The sequence below is a fragment of the Solenopsis invicta genome, chromosome 2, assembly GCF_016802725.1.
Source record: "Solenopsis invicta isolate M01_SB chromosome 2, UNIL_Sinv_3.0, whole genome shotgun sequence".
NCBI classification, from domain to species: Eukaryota; Metazoa; Arthropoda; class Insecta; order Hymenoptera; family Formicidae; genus Solenopsis; species Solenopsis invicta.
This window is the reverse complement of record NC_052665.1, coordinates 4,415,978-4,442,716: the sequence shown is the minus strand read 5'-3', so window position 1 is coordinate 4,442,716 and position 26,739 is coordinate 4,415,978. Positions and strand designations below refer to the sequence as shown.

The 26,739-nt window shown below is 38.6% G+C and overlaps 1 protein-coding gene across 1 annotated transcript in view; it reads left to right on the top strand.

The window, feature by feature from the left end:
- Window positions 1-2,108: 2,108 nt before the first annotated feature.
- The window catches only part of LOC105199128, a 136,139-nt gene continuing 111,508 nt past the window's right edge, over window positions 2,109-26,739 (top strand). The window contains exon 1 of the mRNA XM_039445767.1: window positions 2,109-8,081. Coding sequence (XP_039301701.1) covers window positions 7,941-8,081 — 141 coding nt within the window. The 5' untranslated portion in view covers window positions 2,109-7,940. The remainder of the gene's footprint in view (window positions 8,082-26,739) is intronic.

Here is a 26,739-nt window from a genome sequence, read left to right as displayed (position 1 = left end):
ATAATTAAATTAGTTTTGAAATATATGAATTTTAATTTATTAATTTTTTTCCTAAGTTAAAAATTTATCTAAAAGTCCAAGTTTAAAAATTTATGTAAAAGAAGAAATGATAAGAAATAAGAGGAAGCGCCATTTTCTCGGTTGCAGCGAATTTTGGGATTTAATATTTTTATATCAATTGTTAAATACATTTTTTAAATATATATTTTGTTAAATTATTATAATTGTTATAGAAATTAATTTGAGATAAGAATAATTTTATTTACGTAAATTGATATAATTAGATATTTAATTTATTGTTCGAACTTTAACTGGGGCGATATTTTTCGTAATAAGTTCTTTACAGTTTTTTTTTATTAATAAGTTTATAGCATCGTTATTAAAGATGAAATTTAGATATTATTTCTAACTTCAGCTTACGGATTGATTTTAAATTCGACATATTGTCACGCAAAGAACTGAAATATATTTAATATATTTATTATATTTAATATATTTATTATATTTAATATATTTAATAATCAATATGAAAATACCAATCCACTTCGAGAAATATAAAGTTCCCTTATTTTTTGTGTTATTCACACGATTTAATATCCAACTTATTATCTTATATTTTTACTTCTTTTATTACATTAAATAATTTGCTTTCAAGCTTGCTATTATTTTGTTCATATTGAAGTTTTTATTTGAATAACGTTGAAAAAAATGTTTATTATTTACATAAAAAACTACAAAATAAGTACATCAACTGCTTAAGGCGGTTAATAACTGCTTAATAATTGCGACAGTTACCCTAGAGCGATTGGTAAATATGACGCTTCTCATGCATCGACGAGAGCTCGTAATTACGGTATAAATACCATGCAATTGTAGTTAAACCGGAAATTGTTTTCGCCTGCTAAAGCGCTCAGATTAAAGAGCACTGGAGTAATTAAATAGATAATAATTTAAGCTTCACGTGAATTAAATAAAAGTTCCAGAGAAGTTTACACACACACACACACATACACACATATCAATTTATTTGAGAAGTTTTTTATTCCCGGAAATGAAACGTTGATTTAAAGATTAATATTAATCGATTTAATTCTCACTCTTTTTGCACACGTTGAAAATAATTACGTGTTTGTATCAATGTTTTTCTGAAGAAAAACTGTGTTTTGCGTTAGAGCTCGAAAATTTCTGGAAATTTACAAGGTTGACGTGAGTCAAAATATTTTTTAGAGATTTAATCTTCTGATAAGAAAAAAGTTAACTATTTTAGAAAATGTTTTGAGATTCTGTTTATGTAAATCGATAAAATTACATACTATGTTAATAACTGATTGTCGCGTCTATTTTTCTGGGTCATTGTGTCTCGATTTTTTATTTATCTCCTCGCGTCCTCTCGGATCGCGATGTGCGGTCTGCCGAGGAGTGTTATCGGTCTGTATCAGGGCCGAGTGCGCGTTTCTGTGTCTGTAGTGCAGTATGTCAGTGTTCCGGAGACTGCGCAGCATCCCGCGCGGATCAGCGGATACCACGCAGCTGCGGGGGGTGAAGAGGGCGCGAATAGGGGAGGCACTTCGGTTTTTAATCCGTGGATGTAGCGGTGCGGTGGGGACAGCGTCCCCGCGGCCCTCTCCTTTCCGCTGATACGACTCCACTCCCCGGATACCGCCGTTCTCTTCCATCCTTTCTCTCCCAGTTGCCTTCCACCCCGTCGGCCCCGTCGAGTCTTCTTCTTCCCCCGTCGGCCCAGAACCCCACCACCACGTCGTCGATTCTCCCGCCACGTCGTCTGTCGCGTCCCGACGTCCTCTCTCTAACACCCTCCGTGCTACTCGCCAGGCGGGGGTTGCTACCGGTCTCCTAGTGACTTTCGTCGTCGGGGGTCGCGTGACACGTGCGTGAGAAAATACCGGTCCGGCTCCCGGTTTGTCAGTCCCGATCTCGACCGATACGACGATCACAAGTGTGACGGTCTCGCGTCGGCATCGCAACCGCGTTGAGATCGGCGAGAGATCGACGATCGCTATCGGTGACACAGTTGGCGATCCACCGTCACGTCGCGAGACGATCTCGCGGCAGGTCCGCGAGGAATCGACGAACTCGCGTCGGGTGACACGTGACACTTGGTGTGATCCGAACTCGCAAGTTAACCGTTAGGTAAGAGACCACGAGAGATCGGAGATCGCGATCCATTGTCATTGAACAGCGCAGCACCAAGCGATCGTCGCGATTGTGCCAACAGCAGTCGGTGGACTTTCTCGAGGTGGGCTTGAAGATTGGTGCGCGCGTCTCGCTTGAAATGGTTTCCGTCCGGGGAAACGGCGGATCCGGTGTCTTGTGGCATTTGTTAAAGATCGGGTATCCTCAAGTAGTTATCGAGGTTTCGAGCTCTTCGCTCCGCGGAGAATCTTAATGCAGTGTCGACCCTGATACTCGTCGGAAGTGCAATCGCAGCGATCGGAGGAACGATCCACGGCGAACGTGACGATATCTGATCGATTTATATCGCCTCTGTTCAGTTTCGTCATTAAAATTCGCTCTTTTGTCACGTAATCGGGCTTTCGCCTCTGCCTGATATTTAAAACGATCTTGCAAGTGATATTCGTTCTCTTTTTCAATCTTTACGAGCGTTTCGCGGAAAGTTATGACAATCCCATAATCGGAAGTCGTTTTTCTCGTATTGTGTCATTACAGTTTTTATCGTTACAACGTTCACCGAGGCGAATGTTGTCTGACATTTCACATTATCGTCGTCTTTCATTTCATCCCGATGTATTTGATTGGATATATGGATCCGTCTATCATGTTCGTTACTGACACTTGACTATCGGATTGAGAAACGGACGTAAAACAATTACAATTAAACTCCCTCTCTGGTACACGCAAAGATGCATGACGCACGAATGAAGATATCTCGAAATCAACTTTGCGGTGCCGCATCATTAATTCAAAGTGATTTTTCTAAAATAAGGCATCCGCGGCCGGGTGAGATATAAAAAGCTTTAGATCTAGGAAGCGAAGCGATGTTATAATTGGATCTGGTCCAACAGTTTCTCCATTTTAAACGATACGACGTTGAAAGGCTCGTGAAAAGGGGAAGATGGTATAATCGCGTAAACCAACATTTTAAGGGGACAGTCGTGCAATTGGATCTTCTTTGTGGGAATGTGATCGCGACAAGAGAAAGATAGAGGAAAAAAGGGAGTTCGTAAGAGATTAGCCGGGCTGTAAATTCCCTTTACAATGCTATGTTTTTTTTGTTTTAATTTGACGAAGTTAGCGGGGAATAAAAAATCTTCAGAATTGTTCTCATTCAGAATGAGAACTCGTTTCTTGATCGCTGTTTATTCTTTAACTTTATTCACTGCGGATTCCACATCTTTGTTAATATTGTCGAGTCAATTAAACGTAACGGAACTCTTTGCCTTTAACTGTTATTAATAAAAGTTCTCTCTTCTTGTCTTTTAAATTAACTTGAATTTGTTTTGCGTTCAAAATAATTTATATCTAAATCAAAAGTTAGACATTCAGGAATCGAAATTTTTATGAATACCGCCGTGCGCGCCGGGGAAAACTATTATTTTTATTTGATTTTCGTTGACGCAATTTCACCTATATGCAATATTTTAATTTTCTTCCTTTGATACGAGGTCTCATGCATAGCTCAGAGTTCAAAGCGATGCTTGAAGAGGTCTTATATCTTTTTTTTCTTCGACCAGGTATCTTTCCTTTTAAAATTCTCGCAAGAGATTTCTCATAGCTGCCGATATGCTTCATCCCAGATTCTTTGTAATCGCGAATCCGTGTAATCGATAACGCCATTCAACGCGTGCTCGCATTCATTTCGAAGATACGTTTTTCGACTTCGAGAAGAACTGGCGATTGCGACTTTAATTTTTTTTCGAGTGGAAGCAAATGCGTTTGCAAGAAAGTAAAAATAAAAAAATTTAATATATAAAAAACAATTTTCAAATGAGAACTGTCAAATGCAAAAATTTATACATATGTGTGTGTGTGTGTGTGTGTGTTTGTATGCGCATATATATAAACTAGATTACAATGTGGGAATAACAATTCGACTAATTGAATTATAAAGTTTTATTTACGCACCAATGGCATGCTCAACAGGAATAAATTAAATTATGAGCATATAAAAGATATATCCAAAAGTAGATTACGTATAGCGATAATAAGTGCATTTATTAGCAAGAAGTTAAATTAGTCTTTAAACAATTATCATTTACATGCAATTCATACATATACATGAATACTTTCGAGTAGAGTTAGAATCACGTTGAATGCTAATTCGTTCATTTTCTATGAATTGACAAGAGTTGTATATACGAAAGAGCATGTGGGTTTCTTCATTTGTCGGCTTTGCTGAGCTGAAAACTCCCGTTCAAGAGCATATTGTAGGGGTTAGCTAGCGCTATCGCGTGAGCGTCGAGGAGAATGCCAGGTTGCTGCACGTCGTCGTCGGTTCGTGCGCGATGTAGTTTATGATAATATTTAATCCGGTTAGAGCGAGGCGAGGGTGTATGTACGTGGAGCGAGCGCAGTAGTAAAGTAGCTAGCTCGGGCGCGCGAGTTCTCGGACGGCGGTGCGGTCGGCTCGGCCAGTCGATGATTCCGTTCCGACTGTGTCGTCGTTGACAGCATAATCCAGTTACAGCCCGAGCTAACCAACGCTACGTCAGCTCGCGCACAGCCTATTTTGGCCCCGAGTATTTTTTTTTTTTACGAGTTCGCACTTGATCGTGGAATACGCGGTCGAGCTGGCGCGCGATCAATCCTCCGCGGGTTGATTTTGTCGCGCGGATTTTAACCCGTCGCTCATCCGCGTTTTAGCACGATTGCCACGCTCGTCGACCGATATGCCAGCCATTCATCCACATCGCGTGCCGATGTCATTCATCGACAGTTTCCTGCGCCGTTTACTACGCCGTCGTATCGGTCGGTCGTTCCTGGTGATCGCGTGTTGTGTATCCTGTGAACACCGGAAGAAATTGAACTTTTATTCCCGCAATCTGATCGTGTAATCAGCTCGAACGCACTCGTCCAAGTGTCGCGATTGTATCCCACATCGCAAAGTTCCGATCATACTGAAATGTCGGAGTTTTCGCATATGTAGTATAGCATATCGTTCCCTTGTAGCCAGTTGACCGTTTTCCTCTGTGGTTACGAAACTAAATTACGGATGGAGCATTTCGAGAGCGTTCCGAGTGTATTATACTGTACACTTGTGTTACACAGACATTTAAAGACCATAGGTTGCACGCATGGTTATGCATTAGAGATCTGAAGAGATTCGTATGTTTGTCTGGATATTAAAGCTGCATTTTTCATCAGTTTGCACTCGTTGGCATCACATTCGTTTCTCGCGGTATCTTCGCCATATGATATGTACCACAAGGTTGAACGTTGCCAAAGTATAAGACAGTTTCGTATATATTGCATACGTTTATATTATGTTTATATTTAGTCATTTAGAGATATGCGCGATTCTGCGCATGTTGTGGTAGATCTCCAAAGAGCGTGGGTCGAAATATATATTAAAGCTGCTGCGTTAAGTTATCTCTCCTTGCATAAAGTTGCTTCATTATCGCTCTCCTTCCTCGTGGTATAATCAGAGGTACGCGTGTACGATGAAACATTAAGTGCCACGAGCCACAAGCGCCACGATCCATCGTGAACCCCGCAGTGTGTGTACGTGCGTGCGCGCGCGCGCGCGTGTGTGTGTGATATCTACAGTTAACGGGTACATTAAAACTTAACTAATCGCGAGCGCAGCCGTCATTCTAATTCTCGGACAGTCACGGTGATATTGCAGAATTCGGGAAGTGCCGCTTCACGACGAGTCTCTCAATCTTCTTTCCACGGAGACCTGCATCGAGGTGACTCGCGACAGGAATTTTGCATTTCGCTTCGATCGGGAAATCAAAGGGATCGTTCTTCAGTTTCGATCGGCGAATCTACGATAGTTGGAAACACGATGCTGTCCTCCCCCCGTTTTGATGATAAAACGTAGGAGTGAATTCCGGAGGGTGAAAGAAAAGACCGCGAACTACGGGGAAAGACGAGCGATCTCGAAGGTAAAGGGAGAAGAGACAGACGTGCATAAAGGAATTCAAATATTGTTTCGATCGACTGGCTAAGCTGGTGGAACGTTCCGCAGTTTCCCCTTCGAATTCTCTCGAACGATTGATATATCCGTACACACACGCATTACACACGTACGGATTACGTAGGGCTTCACTTACGGAAATTCGCAGAATCGTAATGTTTAACTGGCAAGAAGCAGTAAACGATCGTTCCTACAACTCGATGATCTGATCGCCGGAGAAGGACAAGGGGCGTTTAAAGTGGTTCGTTAGATCGCGCCCGAGGTGTTCTCGGTCCGAATCGTTTACGCGAGTGATCACGGGGTGAAGCGTCGCGGTATCGAAGGAGATGGAGAGGAATCGGAGGAACGCGAGATCGCACAAGCGTGGAAGGACAGGATTTGCGTATCCGTGCGTTTCCTCTTGAGAGGCTCCGCGACGTGCCTCCGAGCGCTTATCCGCGCGTTAAACACGAGCGCGCTGCCGACCGATCACGCATCAGCAAACAGGGTGTCGCCGGGTGATGTTTGTCGAGCGATGAGGGAGTGTGCGTAATATAAGTTTGCCAATCAACGTGCGCGCGCGAGGGAGAACGTGCGAACGCATTTCTCGCGCGGACGGATTCCCAAGTCGTCAGAAAAATACCATCGGAAAACCTGACGGAACCGACACCTACCTAATGCGTGTCGAAAGTCGAAAAGGGATGAAGAGTTTAGCCCGTCGGCTTTCATTCAATCGTACATCTAACACTTTTTAATCGAGTGTCCGATCGCGTAATCCGGGCATTGTACGGAAATCCCACGGGGAAGAGAGTGTCACGATGGAGAAGTGACTGTGTCGGAAGGCTGAGAGCCGAGTTCGGAGTCAAAGGAGATCGATAGAGAGTGGCAGTAAGGATCGATACGATCGGTCGGGATCGTGTGAGATTCGGCCAAACGGCAAAGGGAATTCCGGGATCACGGCGGTCACTCGTCGTGATCGATCGAGCTTTAAAACGCCACGCGCACGGAACGAGCTGAGCGCGACGTGTCGAGGAGCACTGCGAGCGAACGACAGCCACCCGGAAGGACCATCAGCGAGAAAAGACGCGCGGAGGCGAGAGGTCACGTACGCCTGTATTTTTGCCCTCGCGGGAAATCAGCGACGGAGGAATATAGCGGAGCTGTCGGGAGTACAAAGGATATAGCGGGGCAACGTTGTCGTTCTTTATCACGGTAGCCGGCAAATTGATAACGAGTCGATCGTTACGCCCTACGCAAGAAGAGGCGCGTCTTACGAGCGCGTTCCCCCAAACGATTCGCGAAAATCGTGAGGCTCTTTCTTTCGGCATTCACTGACACTCGCGTTACAACGCCGGGAAATTATCTTCGAGCTTCATGGCAGATCTATCAGCGTGTCTTCCTGCGCCGCTCATCACTGATCAAAAGAACATCTCGGTCGTCGTACGAACGCGCAGCGAAGATAACGGCGGAGATCGCTTCTGAAAATAGAAACGTAAAGACGTCGCGGTTTTCGCGATAAAAAGTCACGGCCCACGGCGTGAGGCAGTCCGAAAAATTGGAGAGACGAGGTGACCGCCGAAGAAAGTAAATTTCGAAACTAATCGAGAAACGGTGATCGAAGGTAACGGCAACGCGAATGTTGCCACGAGAAGAGATATAACTCAACGAAAGTTCTTCCCTCTTCGCTTCCCTCTTTCATTTCTCGGTAACTCTCGGCGCGGCAATCTATCCGCGTGCCGCCCTTCACGGTGGCTTAAGGATATCACGAGGGATCCAGGATGTGCCTCGGCCCCTCCCGCGAGATTGTCAGGAGTATCAGACCCTTTATCGGGAACAGAGAGAAATGAAGTTATCAGTGTCGGCTTACACAGCTCAGGCCAGTGCTCACAAGAATCTCTGCAGCTATCAGCATCAGCGGAGCTACGGGGCCACGAACCAGGCCCGGACCCCCTCAGACCTCGCGACGGTCCTTCCTCCCCTCAAGGTTCGTAAACAGCTTGGTAATATTTTAGTATTCGGAATTTTTTTTCTCGGTGCATCACAAGACATCAATACTCGTGTGTGATTTCCCCTTTGGCCGTTGTATAGAAAATTTTCTACCTTGTTTACGATCGTTCAAAAATTTAATGCGAAATGTATTCTTTCCTTGCCCCCTGAGGTATGATATTTCATCTTTTATCTACGGATTCTTTGATCAATTTGTGTGGAGTCGGTTTTTTCTTTTCTAACGCGATATGCAGTAATTGAGTGAAGAGTAAAATAGGTGGTGACGAAGCCTTACTACGATTATATGTTACACTTCGCTACTCTTATTTTTCTGTTAATGTGGGCCGTGGTACGTTGTATGAGAATAACTGGAAGCTAGATATACGGGGTGTCCAGAAACCATATCGGATAGTTTCTAGTTTATAAGAACGATTTTTCCTTAACGAAAATGTCGAGAGAAATCATCACTTAGATTTATTTCATTTTTTTCCAGTACATATTTTTATAATTAAATTTTGAGTTTTTACGAAAACAGGATTAATTCTGCTTGAATTAAACGTGCGATTTTGTCACTTTCTTGTATAATTTAGTTTGTTAATAATAATTTGTCAATTATTTTCAAACGTTAATTACTCGAACATACTTTTGTTCAAGAAAAATCTTCAAGATTCTAAAGATTTTAAATTTGCCATTAAAAAATCTGAAAGACAAGTCTAATGATTTTGAGATATTTGTTGCATTAGTGTAACATTTTATACTAATAGACATAATTTTTGTTAATGTATGACACCCTATATAACATTCTTGCGTACTTTCACTTACAATTTGCAGACTGAGTTTGCTGTACTCGTTGGAACTATAGTGAAACGTTAGATATATTACATTATGGTAGATTTAATCTCTACTTAATTGCTGAAATTTCGTGAAGCTAATTTAACCAGCAGTTCAGTTTCAATTAGTACTAATTGTTGTTGGAGTAATATTTTAATTCAACGGATGATTAGATTTGATTTTATTGCTAATCAAAAATTAACCGATAACTATCGATTTTATTTAACGGATGTATTTAATTTGGACAGTGTTATGTAAAAATGAGTTAACACTAAAAACCAAGTTTAGTTTTCCATAGATTAAATTTAAAGTTTAACAAGCCGTGAAGAATAATCGAAATGTAATTAACAATTGAAATGTGTGCATCCTTTTAAAATTGAAAAAAAATTATATGATATCTTTGTTGTTTTCATAAAACGATAATAATTAACAAAATTTAATTTATTTATAAATAAAAAAAGGAAATAATTTTTTTACTTTATTGCCATAACTTTTTTGTGATATATATATTGCAACACTAAAAAATATTTATCTGGTAAAAAATGATAAAAAGAAGAGATAATATGTATAAAATGTTTTAAGTACAAAGTGTACCGTCAACAGAAATAAAATAATAACGAATTGAAATAACACAAAAGAAGATGAACAATGTATGATTACTTTTTGCGTAATACATTCCAGCATTAAATATCTTATTTTCATTTCTATTTGATGTGCAATGCCGAATGTTGTTTCAGTCATCTTTTCAAAACGTAGAAAGTCATCAGCTCGGGTGTTTGCATAATCGATCCTCTTCTAAATTTTCCCTTGAGTTTAACTCATCTCTGCATATAATACCGTCCACTTTACGACGTTGTCTAATTGCGTGGTATAAATTCATGTTGTTTCTTCTGTGTGAATGCAGCTCTGAATGTCGCAACGTAGGGGTGAGAACGCGCGGTCGAAAAAACGGCGCAGTAGAAAATGTCGAAAAGACAGCCGGTGGTTCGTATCTCGCTCCCCGTAAGTGTCATCATCAGTACTCATTGAAGGAAAATTGTATTGTGCTTGGAAAGTACATATCTATCCGATTGCTTTTATTCTACTGTCTGACTATCGCACGAACGTGTCCAGTATTTCCAGCAGTTCTACTCTATCTATCAGCAACCGTTTCATTTTCTTCTGTCACTATCTGCGAGACTCATTTTAAACGGTCTGTAATTTCGCGACGACAAATTTTTTTTGTTTCGACAATTACAGATCGCGTTAAATGTGAGCCTGAAACTTGCGTAGAAATTGCGTAGAAATTCCCGAGTATGTCGCCCCAAGAGTGTGTCGTCGTTTTAAACATTTTGTACGATACTTGATTGATGGAGATTTGTTCATTTTCGTCGCTCCCCTTGCTTGATTTGCCTATTCTGTATGGTACTGTCTGACGTAGAGATCCTCTGTTTCAATTCCCGTCTTGATATTTAGAAGTAGCGCAATGAAAATATATACTGTGTCTCGGTAAGTACACACAGAGTCGTCCACTCGTTGAGTACTGTACGTTTTATTGATTTAAATTTACAGCGCACACTTTCATTTTTAAAGAAATATTTTGTCGAATATTTTTTTACCGGAATACTTTTATTGAAAATTAAATTGCTCTTGTATTCTCGATATCTCGGGCCAGCTCTCTTAACACCATATACATGTATACACAAGATTGCTATAATTAATTGCACCGTCAGTATGTCTGCAACTAATTTGTAGCGCTGGAATGTTTGCTGCCGTGCGGTTTGACGCGTGTAGAGGAACATGTCTCGGTATGCCTCGGTGGTGCGATATTATTTCGAATAGGAAGCTGTTATGTTAGGCGTACAAACCTAGGCTGATTAACATTTCCGCGAGCACAAGTACACACGTATACATTAACCCTTAATTTCACGTTGAATCGTGTAAAGTACAGTTCGCTTGTACGCCTGAAATGTTTCGATAATTCCAATTATTGACTGGAGATACACAAGCGGACTGCAAAAAGCACCAAAATAAGCCCTGTCAGAGTGTGCCTTATTGTCTATCCTCTTTTTACCGCGTTACCCTCGACTCAAACATTTCGAAACAGTCGAAACTTAAAACAACAATGATGATGCACGTAACTTTCTAGATACTATCTTTCGAGCTGCAGTACCATCGAAACTTCGATGTTTCCCTTCCACTGTAAGAAGTATGTCAAAAATACATTTTTCGATTTACTCCGGAAATAACAAGAACTCCGATACATTGACTTTGTTTTACTGTTTGTACGATTGTGCTGAGAAACTTATAATTTAAAAAATCTTACACTTTACGTAAAGAGAGAGAGAGGGGGAGAGGGAGAGAGAGAGAGAGAGAGAGAGAGAGAGAGAGAGAGAGAGATGTTAATTGCAGAACACAAAATTTTAATTGGCGCGCGCAACTTAGTTTAGTTCTTCCAATATTATATTTTCTGTTAAGAAAATCATCAAGAGAGTAAGAATAGTGTTTTCTACGATAACGAAGAGAATCCTCTAATAAAGTATCATGTGCTTATCTTGTTAAAAGAATGAAAGTTAATTACACTTCGCAATTAATGCACACACAGTTTGCGTAATTGAAGATCAATTATATGCTGGAAGAAAAAGCTTTAGTGAGCTTGAATCTCCGCAGTAATAAAGGTCAGCGGGTAAGATCCATCGTGCTCTTAAGAAGAAAAGTGACACCTTGACGTATTGCGCTAACGTTTTAATGTCTTAATGAACAGCATCTGCTACTTGCTGATGTCGTCCAAACATGTCAGATACAATCAGGTACAGAAAAGTGTGCGAAAGAGAGAGAGAGAGAGAGGGGGGAGGGTAAAACGCGCGTTAGTCTCTAGAAATCGAATTGGCGAATGAGTGTTTATCGCAGTTCTCTGCAACATGTAATAATGTTAATCTAAAACGACAGGCGTATTTACACATCCAGAGAAAGATTTCTTTGAATAAAAAAAATTTAGGTATTGCTATTAAAAAAAAAAGTTTCTTTGATTTGAAGAAATTTTTTGGTTGTTTTTTTTTTATTCAAATTAAAGAAATAATTTAATTGTGCGACACAAAACTTTTTTTAATTGAAAGGAATATATATTTTTTAAGAGCAGAACTACTAAATTATTTCTTACATTTCTGTCGGTACAGTTTTTGAATTAAATAATTTAAAGTAAACAAATAATTTACTTTTATAAAGACGAATGACATCATTTCTTGAAATCAAATAAATTTTTCACAAAGATATTTTCGCTTTATCTTAATGAAACAAGGTGAAATAACGATTTCACCAATTTAAACACAATTTTTCTCTGGATGTACTTGAAAAAAATGTTGCAACTTTAATTTACGTAATATAAATTATTTTTTAATATTTTTTTTTATCTTGTTTCTCTATCTCTTTCCAATCGGAAACATACATTTGTCTAAATAGAGTCCGTGATTTGGTCGTATAATCAGAAGTACACGTGGCAGTAACCCGATAAAGAAATCTGGACATTGCGCCTGAATAGACGCTGATAATCGATAACGCGTTACGATGGGTGTGCAGCTGATTGAATTGGAAACGGGTGTATCGGAGAGTGTACCCGAACACGGGACACGTCTCGCTCGGCGAGAAGCGAATCCTGGATAAATTAATGCTGCAAACCGCACAATGTACATCCGCTTCCCGTGCCGTATGTTCTCTCTTTCTCTCCTCTCTCTCTCTCTCTCCCTCTTTCGTGCTGCTCACTCTTTAACCTTCTCGTTAATGTACCGCTCTCCAGAAATAAAGATGTCACGCGCGGTTCGCGCGCAGCGCACCCCCAATTACCACTGATTGCCCTTCGAACGTTCGCACACAAAGTGCCCCTGCGGGACGAGCGCTTCGGGAGAATCGGGACAAGCGGTGGTTCGCCGTTATACGTCGCGTGACACGAACGTTGCCACTTTAATTACGCGTATATATACCAGTCCCGAACAAGCGCGCAACTCGCAGCATTACATCCGATACGGTATGCTCGCTCGCCCGGAAAAAGCTCCGCGACTCTATCGCGCGATGTGAAATTCGCTGTATCCGGAAACAATTGGGCAGAAAAATTGAGCAGAAGATACGTTACTCTTTTGAATCGTAACGCGCAATAATTTTTTTAGAACTCCCTGTCGCAAAGCGACATTTGTACGCGACGCCAGGCGTCTTCTTGCGTTCTTTTGTGAAATTTTTTTTTTCTAGGTCGCTGCAAAAGTCCGGCAGCGTACTTTAGCGTCCTACATCGCAAACGAGGCTGCTATCTTAAAGGAGATAGTGAGTCGTACTCGCGATTCAGCTCAGCTCAAAGTTCGTTAAGACTGTTGATGCGGCTTACCTTCTTAGGGTGAAGCACCAGCGGTGATTAGTTACATTTCTTTCGCTATCTACATTTTACGAGTAGAGTCGTAATCCGAATGACGCGATCGCGCTAATTCAGGGTTTAGTTTACTTTAGAGTTAGATTACCTATCTCGAGAGCCAATTATCGACACAATCGCACCGTCGATGCGTAACTAAACTCAAAGGATTGAAATCAATCAGCACGATTTTGAGTTAAACTTTCGCGCGATAATGTAAAGATATGGAATTTCCGGAAAATAATGCTTTTTTAATGAATTTCTTTCACTTAGAAATCTATCGTATCCTCGAAGTTATGTAAGCTGACTTTAAATCCTGTTGATTTTGCAATTATTATTCTTTATCACTCTACAATTTATCACTTACAACAGCACGTACGTGCAGATTTTGATTTTGACAAATTATACGTATATAAAAGATGGTATATACGTGAGTGCATGTAGAACATGAGGAGAACGTATTAGCTCGCCTCGAGGTTATACATCGTGCAAAATGCACCTTTCATCTTCCGTGAAGTTTACAAAAGTGCGAAAAATATACACCACCTAACGGACGCGTTACTAGGAATGCGCGATATTTTCTGCACCTTTTGGGAAACCGATGGTAATCGAGACGATCATGTGTGGCAAATCAGCTTGCATCATTGATAGAATAAACTCATCGAGTTACGGGATTGGCTTTTTCAAGCTGGATAACAAACAAATCGACGTGAAAATCAACGATGGGAAATATGCAGTGTATACTTTTTCTTGAAAATGCGTGTCACGGTCGGGGGATTAATTTAAATAATTTAGATACTTCCCATCCCAGAGCAACATTTCACTCGTGTGCCAATATGTATAATATGTATCGTTTCACATGGGCGTTTTAATTAAAGAGCTTCTCGCGTTTTAGCACGATCCCGTGTGTCGCGCGAGACCAATTTTGCCAGATATCGAACAAACCTCGGCCAATCGATGGTCGGGGATGGTCAATTGCACGTTATTTCCTTGATTTCTTATTTTACATCGGCGCGACGTCTAATTGTCAGGTCGTGAGGTCATCTTTTTGTGTCGCATTTTTCTTTTTTTGCTAAATCGAGCGTTGCCGCGAGGGGGTTTTGCGCCTTCGAGAACGAAGTAGCATCGTGTTGCAAGCCGAATATCAATGCTACGAGGAATTCTCTCGTCACTGAAATTTTGAAATTTCAAGATTCCGAGACGCGTAATTGCGAGATCATTACATTTACGCAAAATTTTCTCCACGTTATTACGATACGAAAATTCGAAACACGATCTTGCACTCTTCCGCGACAACCGAAAAAGATTTTACTCTTTCGTGAATGTTAACATAAATGTCACATATATTATGCGAAATAACAGCATTTTCACCATCAACAATACGTCACCCATTTTCACCCAATTTAACTCTATATGTATAGACTTTTGAAATAACGAAAACATTGCCGCGAAATATTTTTATTCTCGAATATCTCTGTATATTTCTCGACGTCGCATCGACGCGATAGATACACGGATGTATCCATTGTATCCTTTGTAAACAGTGCGTCGGTACTCTCCCTCAGCCCTTTGTTCGAGAGCAAAATTTTGCTTCGCTGACCAATATTATTTATTGCGGACGGCAAACACCGTCAAATGCCGTTGGAATCGACGAAAGTTGTCGGTCGTCCTTTGGGTGCAATATCGCGCTTTACGGCACGGCATAACGCTTGTTTGAGTTCCACCTTCCAGCAAGTCGGGAATAAGCGTGGCGTCTGTGTACATACGGAGCGAGTTATCGCGAAATTTCTTAATACCGCGGTGTGCGCCGCGCCGCGACGACGCATTTATTGGGTCGCGTGCCGTTGGGACTTGTATCCAAGTGTCGTTCCCGAGCACACGATAACACGTCTCCGGGGATCTCGGTCCTCGGAATTCTTACCCGGCTGATACACGTTGCTTTTCCTATTTCAACCTCTCGACATACTGTGTGCGCAAGCGCGCGTGCACGCTTGTGTGTGCGCGTGTGTGCGCGTGTGTGTGAGAGATACGTTATTCGCGACAACAGGCGCCTTCTTCGGGGGTAAAAGGCCAGTTTATAATAAAAATCGTTCGAGATTCTCCTCTATTGACAATTCAAGTGCACAATCATGCCAACGAATTCGAAATACACGTGAGTTCGAAAATTTAGGATTTTATCTTGCAGGGAAATTTTTACCGAAATATTTGGACAAGATCGAGAAATTTGTTTCACGTAGAGATATAATATATTGTACGAAAAAAATCCGTGAACGAAATTGAGCTGTTTCTGTTGCCGCTAATATCATTATAAATTATTTAGACCGTCCGCAGAGCTAAAATAAGAAATTTCGATCGCGCGCGTTGCGAGATATGTTCGAAGAAAACAAACTTTTTGCCGGGATTGCAGCAAACGGTGCAATACTATGCGATTTTGTAACGAGCAATCTTAACCAATGAGACATATTTTGCGCAAAAATTGTTATTCGGACGTTTTACTTATCTCCTGGAAACCAGTCGTCGCGTAAAACTGCCCGGAGGAGAGAAAGCGGGGTAATGTTGTTCCACAGAAATCAACAAACAAGCGTAACAGCTATGTCGATGTGTAATGCGACAGGAGGCGTGTTTGTTTGCACGAACACGCGTGGTTTGCTCGTTGCACAATGTGTACGCTTACACCTTGCTCCAATCCAAGAGAATACAATATCATCCTGATAAAATAGTGGACACTTTTAGTAGACGTGCTATTTTGTCACGCGCCGCATGGAAAAGGTATTTTTCCTTTGCACGTGTTGCAAGTGAGAACATAGATCAGAGAGTGCTGCGAAAAAAATATGTGTATAATAAGTTCTAGATGTGAAAAGTTGTAGAAGAGTTAGTCGGTCGCATGACAGCCACATGACAGTCGTCTACTCTAATAAATCGAACGTCAACCCAGCCACACAAAAAAGTCCTTTTCGCCTAGATATGATATTTCTACGGTTAATAGAGCGATCTGTGCGCCAGTGAGACCGACTTCCGCACAAAGAGGGGATCTCGGTTGGCCAACAACTGGAAGTGACATGATTCGGGATGCGGGAAAGGGGCACTCCGATTAGTTTGCTATGCCAAACACTCTGTCAGAACTCGCGCGGAGTAGGGTTCCCATTTTGGGCGCTCTATGCCTCGGGATCCTTCACGGGTGATGCTAGTGGATTCACGCTCGAGTAGCCTGATATTGAACGCGATAAAACATCGGAACGAATAGTTATGCGAAAACTGCTAGCTTATGCAGAACAAATACGGTAGTTTGGTCTGATTCCAGGCATGCGTGACTTGCCCCTAGACGTTTATTTTGTACGTAAGGGGCATGGGCGTATCTAAGATTTCTTTTCAGAGGGGTTTTTATCAATTCTATTATTATATAAACATCAGTTTTTGCGTTAATAAATTGCTTGTTTGAATATTTTAGAGCCTAGAATGCCTGTTCATTCCTGATTTTGAATAAAAAATATTAGATTTTGTAAATTATAATTGTTACTTTTATTTTTTTATTGAAGAAAGTACAGGCGAAATGCAGTTATTAAAAATAAAGTGCGTAATTTTTTACTATTGCATTTTTATTATACATATAAAATATTCATGACTATTTTCCTGGGAAAAGAAATTTAAAATATGGCAAGGTCTCTTGAAAATAACAGAATTGTGAAAAAAAAAATATAAAGTTTATATGGCAATAAAAAAAATGTACTTGGTGTCAAAAGGAAAGTTATATTTTTTTATCATTAAAAATAAAAAAAAAATGAATGAAAAATTCAAAAGAGGCGCTTGAACCCTCCAAACTTGAACCCTCCCACTGGATACGCCCATGCTAAGAGGGCAACGATATAAGAGAATTAGATGCAGTATGAGGACGAAATAAGAAATTTGTGTCTCTGACAGAGAACTCAGGTTTTTGCGTGTCGTAAAGTTGTTTGCGCGAACACTTTCATGTGTTTTATATTTTTATCCTTAACACGTGTAAAGGCATGTTTATGACATGCATGAAACACAAACTTTCTCCATCCAGATTATCGCCCATTGTTAACATATACCTTATCTTACTTGCGGAATTAAAAAGGATCGTTATTGGACTATGCACATATATAAATTTCGCATTAACGTCCAAGGGATTGGTGGACATTCTCGCTTGGTAATTATTTAGTCAGTAATTATCTAACTGAATCTTGATCCCACTGCTTCACTAGCTACATGATTGAAGGATAAGCTGTGAGATAGCTACCTGGATTATCTCTACTGGCTCGTTGGAGCAGGATGATAGTCACTACATGTATTTACCTTATATGAAGCATGACAGAGGACTTTCTATATCAGCGATTAAGCCAAGTGTTTATGTAGAAGCAGCATACCGATTCTTGTACAATTTGATTCTACTGTTCTATCATTTATTCGTTATTTCATGTAACATTATCGTGTCGGCTAACGATTCGTTATTAAAATTCTGTATCATGTAGCAACGAGCCCCCGCGAGGATAAAAAAAAACTATCATGGAAATCGAATTGGGCGAAAAAGATTATATTCTACTTTTACTTATTTTAATTTTTCAGCGTTACTTTTTTCACGTGGAGTCATCTCTTTTTCTCGGTCGTACCATTAATAACGATCCACACACACACACACACACTCTCTCTCTCTCTCTTTCTCTCTTTCTTTCTCTCTCTCTCTCTCTCTCTTTCTGTGTACGAAAGAATTATATATTCTTGGCTGCGACGCTCTTTTACGCGGAGGAAATATCGAGCGCGTAGATTATCAGTCTCCGGGGACGGGAGCCTTTATCTTTTTTTCTCTCTCTTTCTCAAGTGCGTGTCAAATGACACCTGCGGCGGTGCTGGAGGGTGGATCGGGAAAAGAGATGAAGCGAAAGCAATGGCTCGCGTATCAGAAGTGACCGAGCGAGTTGAGGAACTTCCTGGGAGATATAAAGAAAGGCGGAACCCTCTCGAAGTCGGCCGGTGATGGGAAACGACAGAGAATGAAGGGGGAAAAACAGCTAGGCGGCGGCGGCGGCGGCGGTGGCGGCGTCGACGGCGGCAGCGGCGGTGGCGTCGCGACGCGTTGCTGTCTCGAAAGAAGAATCGCGAAGTCGCTCGAGCGTAGGACCGACGTTGCACATGGCAACTCCCAAGGAAGATCAATATCCCCACCAATCGTATTTCTCTCTTGACTACGGCATACTGTCTCTCTGTGGCCGCGCGATATAGCCGACTTTCCTTTCCTCGCCACTCTCGTCCACCGTTTTTCCCTAACCATCCCCTTGCTCGCATTCACCCTAACTCGAAGAGACGCGCGGGCTGTCGGCTCCTTCACGGATCTCTCTTACTTACGTGTCTGTTTTCCTCAAATATGTGCCGAAAGGGATGCTGGATCGCGATTGATCCGCCAGTATCTCTTTTCGAGCCAATATGCGAATACGATATTCGAATAAAAACGCTTAAGGAAGATACGATGTATCACATGATTCTTTCAAGTCGTTACTATTTTTACTTCATTCTAGACTTTGGCATGTCCTATTTCATTGAACTTTTATTTGCGTTATTGAAATGGCGTTTCTGTTAGTAAGATTGAATACATCGCGTTTCAAAGTCAAAAACTAGTCAATGTAAATAACACACGTTGGTGAAAAGTGTCAAAGAGAAATGCCGTTTGCAGTTACGAAACTGAGTGTTCGGACAGGTGTATTGAGTTAAATCGTTTAGGTGGAACACGTGGTTAAATGCGAATTCTACGTTCTTGCAGTCGCGCGCATGCATGTCAGCTGCACAAGCGTGGATTTTGCGACGACAAAACATTTAATTTTTAATTGATAGATAGCACTGTTCGTGAGCAGTATCAAGTACCGGGTTAATGTTTTTCGATCACTTAAATATTATTTTGAAAAAATTGGTAATCTGCACATTTTAATGTATAATTAATTTTGATATAATTCTTTATTTCTACATTTTTAATAAAATTAAATTTTATAATAATTATATCTGACAATGAATTTAATTGGTAATCAATTTTCCCTTAACAAAAAATATTAGAGAAACTTATATTGTTTTTTGTATTTTTTTAATATTTTGACAAGATTCCTGAAGTAATATTAATTTATTTAAATTTAAATAATATATTATTTGCAAACTTAGTTTTCAATAACTTTTATTTTTGTCGACAGCTCATAACTAAAAAAAAAACTCTTCGAAAGTCTTACTCGAGAAAAATTGACCTGAAATTAATAAAAACTTTGTAAATAAACAACAATTATTGATCGTGACATATTCCACACAAAAAAATAAAGAATTGTTATTTCTTATTTTTATAAAAGATTATAAACAATCTAAATGAAATATATAATTGCTACGCTATCATAATATAGAGCTCCGTACGTTGATTCAACTCCAGTCTCGGTGTTATTATTGCAGTTAAAAACAAATATATAAAAGGATTGGATTCCAAACTAGTTTCAAACTATTCGAATGCGAACAGCGGAACTTTGATCGCGTATGCGTATCACGAAGTCGATAAATACTTAGGGTTATAAAATTTTGGCACGAAAAGAAGAACCATCAATCCCTCGTTTTTTCCTTAATTTCGCACGTGTGTCCAGACTCTCGTAACACAGAAAGAAGAAGACCTCTTTTCTTGTTTCACTCATTCAGAACTCGTTGAGAAACGTGGTATCCTCGTCCGGACAGTCTCTACTTCTCTCAACTTGTCTTCGTCCTTTTGTGGACGATGGAAGGAGCTCGATCTTTCCGAATAGAGATGCTCGCTATTTGTTCTTTCTCTACGGAAAAAGTCGCGCTGACATTCCTAAAATATGCATCTACATTTGTTTTTAAAATGGCACGGAGGGATTTCTCTCTCCAGGATCATTTGTTAGAAAACGGCCTTGAAAAACCCGACGTTTTCATCTTTCTTCCTCTGCTAATATTCAGATTAAGAGCTGTACAGAATTGGAGAAATATTTCTCGCAATTGCTTATAATTTGAGAAATAGCTTAAAATAGAAGCTTGCTATTGAACGACACAATCTCTGGGTAAATTTACGTAGATTGAATAAAATGTATGCATTATCAACGCTTTGCCTGCTTCTGGATAATTTTGGCTCGAAACGGCTGGTAAATTTACGTACCGAAATGGGTTCGCTTGGAGAAGTTCGAATAAATAGCACGGTAGAATCGAAACGAGTAGAAGACTGCACGCAAATTACAGTTAGCCTCGCAACGAGATAGCATTCGGTTGTCTGTTTGATCTCCGTCCGTCCATTTCTAAAGTTTCTCGCAAACGCGTCTCGTGTTTCCGTTCTATCGACTTCGCGCTTCTATTCCGTCGAGAATTGTTCGTCGGTTGTTCTTATTTCAATTTACTAACACTGAAAAGTCCAACTCCTTCCGAGTCCAAGCACTTTTCATTTACTCGTCTCTCGCACGGTACCAAAAAGGATGTGCGAAAAGCACCTTCAATAAAGATCTTAACATATGAAGGAAATACACAAGGTGACATTACATATGCATGCTTCTTTGACATATCACATTCTGTGCTATACGATTAGATCTTACCAGTCACATTTAATTGAAAAAACTCACTTTTTTTTGAAAATGATATTTTTCATAAAAAAAAGCGGTTATTAACTCTTGTGTCTGACTTTTTTAGGAACAATTATCATCTTATTCACCTCTTACTACAAGTTTTTAGAATCGCTGATTATGAATTTGTACTCGAAATTTAATATGGCGAATCAAAATAATACTGAAATCTAATAAAATTCAGTATTTTTATCCACCGTATTAGATTTGCCTTGTTGAATTTTGAAAGTTTGGTTCATAATTGGTGACTCCAAAAAATCCTTGTAGTACGAGTTTCATTGAAATTCAAGAAAATTTTACATTTTAGTCCGCTACTTTAAAATTAAATAGCGATCTGTTTTTTTATAAATATTTTTTACGTTGATTTTTAAAGTGATCCCAGAAAGAACTCACTATCTAAATTTTTATGGAAGATACATGCATTTTTTATTTTTACTTTATTTTACGAATTTTTTATGAGGTATATAGATCAAGAGGGGAAAGTCCCGAGGGTGTTAATTTTTTGCGAGTTTTTTATTTTTTAAATGTGTAGGAAGGACTTGCTGTTTTTATTTTTATGGAAGATATAAATTTTTGAAGGTTCGGCACATATATGTGTCAGCAGGCACGAAAGGGGTAAGGGAGAACAATTGCGTTTTGACATAAACTCTTGTTTCTCATGGATATTAAACAGTCAATTTGCGGTAATCGATAAAGTAGAATTGTAAAATTGGGGATTCCGGTTATAAATCCGCGATATAATAGTCTCAGGATGCGCTCGCGATACGTCATGCGAGAACATCGACGCGATAACGCGCCGCGCGCTGTGTGCTCGCAGACCATAAATCTTGTATGTTTTATTCCGGATCGGGATCTAGACTAAACGCGGACCGGGGCTTTGTTTCGGCAACTGTGCATGCCACGTCGACATCTCCGTACCAACCGGCGCGTTTAATGGTCGAGTGAAAAAGGAGACGCGCGATCGAACGAGGCTTTATTGTACGAAAAAGAACTTGCGTTAATATCGCATTACGCAACCGTGATTTATGATGTTGCGAAATTAATGAACGTTCTTAAGTCAGCTTTTTTGCGATAATTTTCTAAATCCGCGTATCTCTCCGTCGTTCTTTCCGTTTTAATATCGTGTCTTTTCACGAATCGTTAAAATTATTATTATTTTCACAAATTTATTTCCGTGGGCGCTGCGCAAGCTCTCGTTTCTCAGATTTAATACGACAGATTGCGTTAGCTAACTAAAAAAATTTTTTATCGACTTGATTACCATTCTCTCCGATGTCGCGCATTTAATTCGTTGCCCGAGCAGCTAAATAGGTGCGTCGTTTTTTTTTCTTTTTCTAGTAAAACAAGTAACTTCGGACACAGCTGTATGTGCACGGGATCGCGAACTTTATTAATTAAAATGAACTTTATACCGTCGTTGCGCAAGTAATCGCAAAGAATTAGGTGAGATTATTCTTATACATGAATGTACTTTCTCAAGAACATTACTGGGCAGCTTGCGAAATTACGGGGTAAGAATTATTTCGCGATTGAAATAATCTGTCAGAGGGAGTTAGCGTTCATCGATTATTAGAAAAAAAAGGATCTTTTGGTTTAATATTAGAGAAAAATATAAATTTTAGTCACAAACAACGTCTGGGCAAGAGAAAATTTAAATTAATTTACATGAGATCTGTGTAACATTGATGAATTTAAACATTAAAAAAGAAATTAAGGATTGATTATTTTTGTCTCAAGAAATATTCGGCTATAAATAACGAATATTATTGCCTGTGATTGATTATTTTCTTTATTTTTCTATTCGACTGCTCTTCCGACATAATCTGCCACCCGAATCCCGTCTTCGATCAAGCAGTTAGACATGAATTAACGGGGGAAAAGTAATTTACTGAACGCACGCGTGACAGCTACGAAATTAGGTTCTTTCACGCTGAAAAATCCTGGCATATCCGGCAAGTGCTGAGCGAGAGGAGAGGATTGTGCTATCTAGAAAATAATAAATTGTTCGCAGGGAGTGATGTCGCAAACCTCATCACGGTATTCCCCTTTCCTCGTTACGGGGTGGGTTCGTAACAGGCCGGAGCGCGCCGCTATTATTTGCATCTTCTTGTAGGGTGCCGACAGGCATTTACATACTTCGTATGTGCAAACGCGGCGGTCGTATCTTTAGTTGGATGCAAATTCCCCGATACATCGCGCGTCTCCCCTTTTCCCCTCCTCTTCCTAGCAACGACGATGGCGCTTTTGCTGTTGTTTTTCGTGTGTCCACTAATTGTAAGTCTCGGGCGTATTTATCGTGACTTAAAAGCATCACGGGCGATTCTGCAATGTCGCGTCGCGTCCGGAATAACGGGGGAATACTTGACGATTGGAAAAAAATAGAAAATTGAGAGGGCGGACTGAAGTGATCTTTAGAACTGTCTCAAATACTGTCACACTACTCTAGTCGAGTCCATTTCCGTTTATTGGAATCGTTTATGTACCACTCATACACAATTGTAAAACGTACATGTTCTTTTAAGCTACCTTATTAATAGCTATTTAGTTTTATTCGTACTCTTATTTTTCAGTTTTTATTTTCAGTTTTTACTTTTTTTTTTTAATAGTTATCCGTGTATCGCAGCGCAAATAGTCATTAGATATTAATTGATTTATTTTCTAAAATATAACAAACTTTTTCTGAATGTATATTTATAACGTTACATGCATTGTTTTCATTTTATATTAATTAAATATAAATCGTTGTAGAAAAAATTACTGACACTATTAAAAAAGTAGTTGTAAAGTACATATATGTGTACAGAATATATGTACGGGATGTATTATATTTAAGCTACAATTGTGGTTTTTCGCATCGTGTACCTTGATATGTGACACATTTATCGTAGTTGCGCATTCCGGGTGCATACAACATGCATTAGAGTATTACATCATTTTTCAACATTTCCGAAAAAATTGGACGGAGCTGCAACACATTGCTCATGGCGATAAATGCAATTACCGGGATAAAATATTTTCGCTTTCGATTAACCGCCGATTGCGCGTAAAATTGCGCCGACGTCGATAGTTAGTCGTAAAAATCCGTGATACAGGAGAGCCGACAACGCTCTCGAAGCCACTTTCATATGTCGACGATCTCTTCTGATGGAGAACGGCGAAGCGTTTCGTAGAAAATGCACTCGTTGAATTGGGTCGCGCGAACTTGGCGAATTAACACGGACAATTACCTCGCGTAAATTTTGGTCCCAGATTGTCGCGTGGTATGTAGCAATTTGCCGAATTAAAAGGCTGCTATATGACTCGCGTCGTGTTCATTACAGCTTAGCAATGTAAAAGACCGTGTATTACCTTTTTCGAGTACTTTAAGAATCGGAAAATCAATTTTACAGAATTTTAATTTGGGGATTCCTCCGCCAATAATTCTGCTGAAAAGTTAACATCAATTATGCATGTCACGAAGTCAACATAGGCCATCGTTAAATTTTATTAGCGGTAACGTGTAATAATTTTTAAACATTTGCAAGTGACAACAGAAAGTAAAGATAATAGAAATTGGAAGAGCAGATTTCTCATTTTGCCGTATTTTAACTTGTCTTTGCTCTTTCTTTTCACGGCTTTTAAGGAATTATAGGACTTTAGCGAATCGAAAAGTAAAATATTTTTCAATATTACGTAAACTTTTTACTAAAGAGATATATAACGTATTTTTATTTAAATAAATAAATAAATAAATATATATATATATATATATATATATATATATATTTGCTAAAAAAGTAAAGTTCAAAATCACATTTGAAAATATTAAACTTTGAACATTTCTTTCAAAACATTATTTTTCAAAGCGGTAGCCATGATAACTTAAACATGTTCTATTCAATCAATTTGAAATTTTAAAGTAATATTTTTAATAACATTCAGATTATGGAGATTTTTCCTGATTTTCAATTTTTTCTTGAAGTTACAATAAAAAGAAATTTTTCGGAAAAAACGCAATTTTTAAATTCATGCGTATACAGTTTTGTGAAAAATGAAAAGTTCCTTCTGTGATCAGATGCAAATGTAAAATAATTCCCCATTTTTTAATTTTAGGTAATTTACTGCGCATTTATGTATATAGAGAACGTTATTATCATTAATTAATTTTTTCGTATATGTATTTTAATTTTGCATCTTTTTTTAAATGAAAATATATGTATCTTTTTAAAGCAGAAACATGTTATCTATGTATCCATCTCTTTAATAAAAATTGTACATGTTGAAAAATACTCTATTTCTCAATTTGCTAGAGTCCTGTAACCTCCGTAAATACAAACATACGCGTATTTTTTTTTAAGCCTTTTAAATCTGGCTTTTAGATTTGATTTTATTCGAACAAAATACTTTCAAAATATAAGGGGAATGTTGTCCAAAAATATTTTTACAAATGAATAGAGCAGTTTTTTTCTCATTCGATCAGACAAATTTTAACTCTGCGTCGTTAACGTTCGGTGGCACGCGGCTGGCAAGTGTAAAACATTGTCTTTCTCGTCGATGTGCATTCGCATCTTCTTCGGTTTATCCACTCCAACGTATCGATCGTGGCGTTGTGTCGTCGTACACGCCGCGGAAGCCAACATGAGTATGATTTGTTTCAAAATTACTCTCTCGTTTCATAACGGAACTAGCTCGCAACGCATTTACATCTCTGGCGACGACTTTCCATAGGATGTAGAGGAACACGTAAATGGAAATGCTTGAATATATTTTCTGCTTACATGTGCGAAATAGTTCATAAATGAGAAAAAAATGTTACAATATCCGATCAGCCAAACGCACAATAATATGATCGCGAATAACAGCTTCTATTCACATATTTTTTTTTACACAGATATTTATGTTCTTTTTATTAAAAACTATCGCAAAAAGCATATAATAACAGTATAACGTAAAAGATAAAATTTTATTAAAATTTGCTCGAGATTAACATTAATACTAAGAATATTACATAGAAAAAAAATTAATATCAAATTAACAGTCTTTGTTTCATATATAAGCAAGAATATAAAAAAATTTTGAAAAATTTATAATTTTAAACAGACATGATTTGCTTACATGAAGAGAAAAATTTTCTTGATGTAAGCAAATTATGTCTGTTTAAGATTATAAATTCTTCCAAGAAGACTTTATATTCTTGCTTATATATGAAACAAAGATGTTGATTTAATACTAAATTTTTTTCTGTGTAAGATGACGGTCTTAAATTTTTGTTAATTTGTGTAAATTTAACGATCAAATATTTACAAAATTTTTAATATCAAGTAGTAAATATTATAATTAAAAAGACATTTAATAAATTGATTTTGAATTGTAGAAAAATATTTAAAAATATTTATGTAAGTCCCAATTATGGATTGGTTTAATGTACGTTAATATATGTTAATATACATTAATCTACGTTTTTAATGTATGTTACGTGTTTAGTGTAATATATTAAATATAATTTATTTATCATAATTTCAAAGAATTATTAAAGAGGTATTTGGAGAGATTATTAGAGAGATCAACGGTAACTTCCCGCTTTTTTATTGCTAAATATCAGTAATTGGGAAAAATAATTTCATTTTACAATAAGTACAAGAAATTAAAAAATGAAATTAAAAAGAAATTTTTATTATTAGATATCTATAAAATATTTAATTTTGCAAATTTGATTTATAATTAGAATTATTTGATTTAAATTTGATCCATAATTTAGAATTTTCACCCATAATTGGAATCGTTACTTATTCCATAAAAACATAATTTATTCAGAGAGAGTTTTTGTTTTTAATCGCGCTCATTACTAAAAGATAATTGACGTATCAATA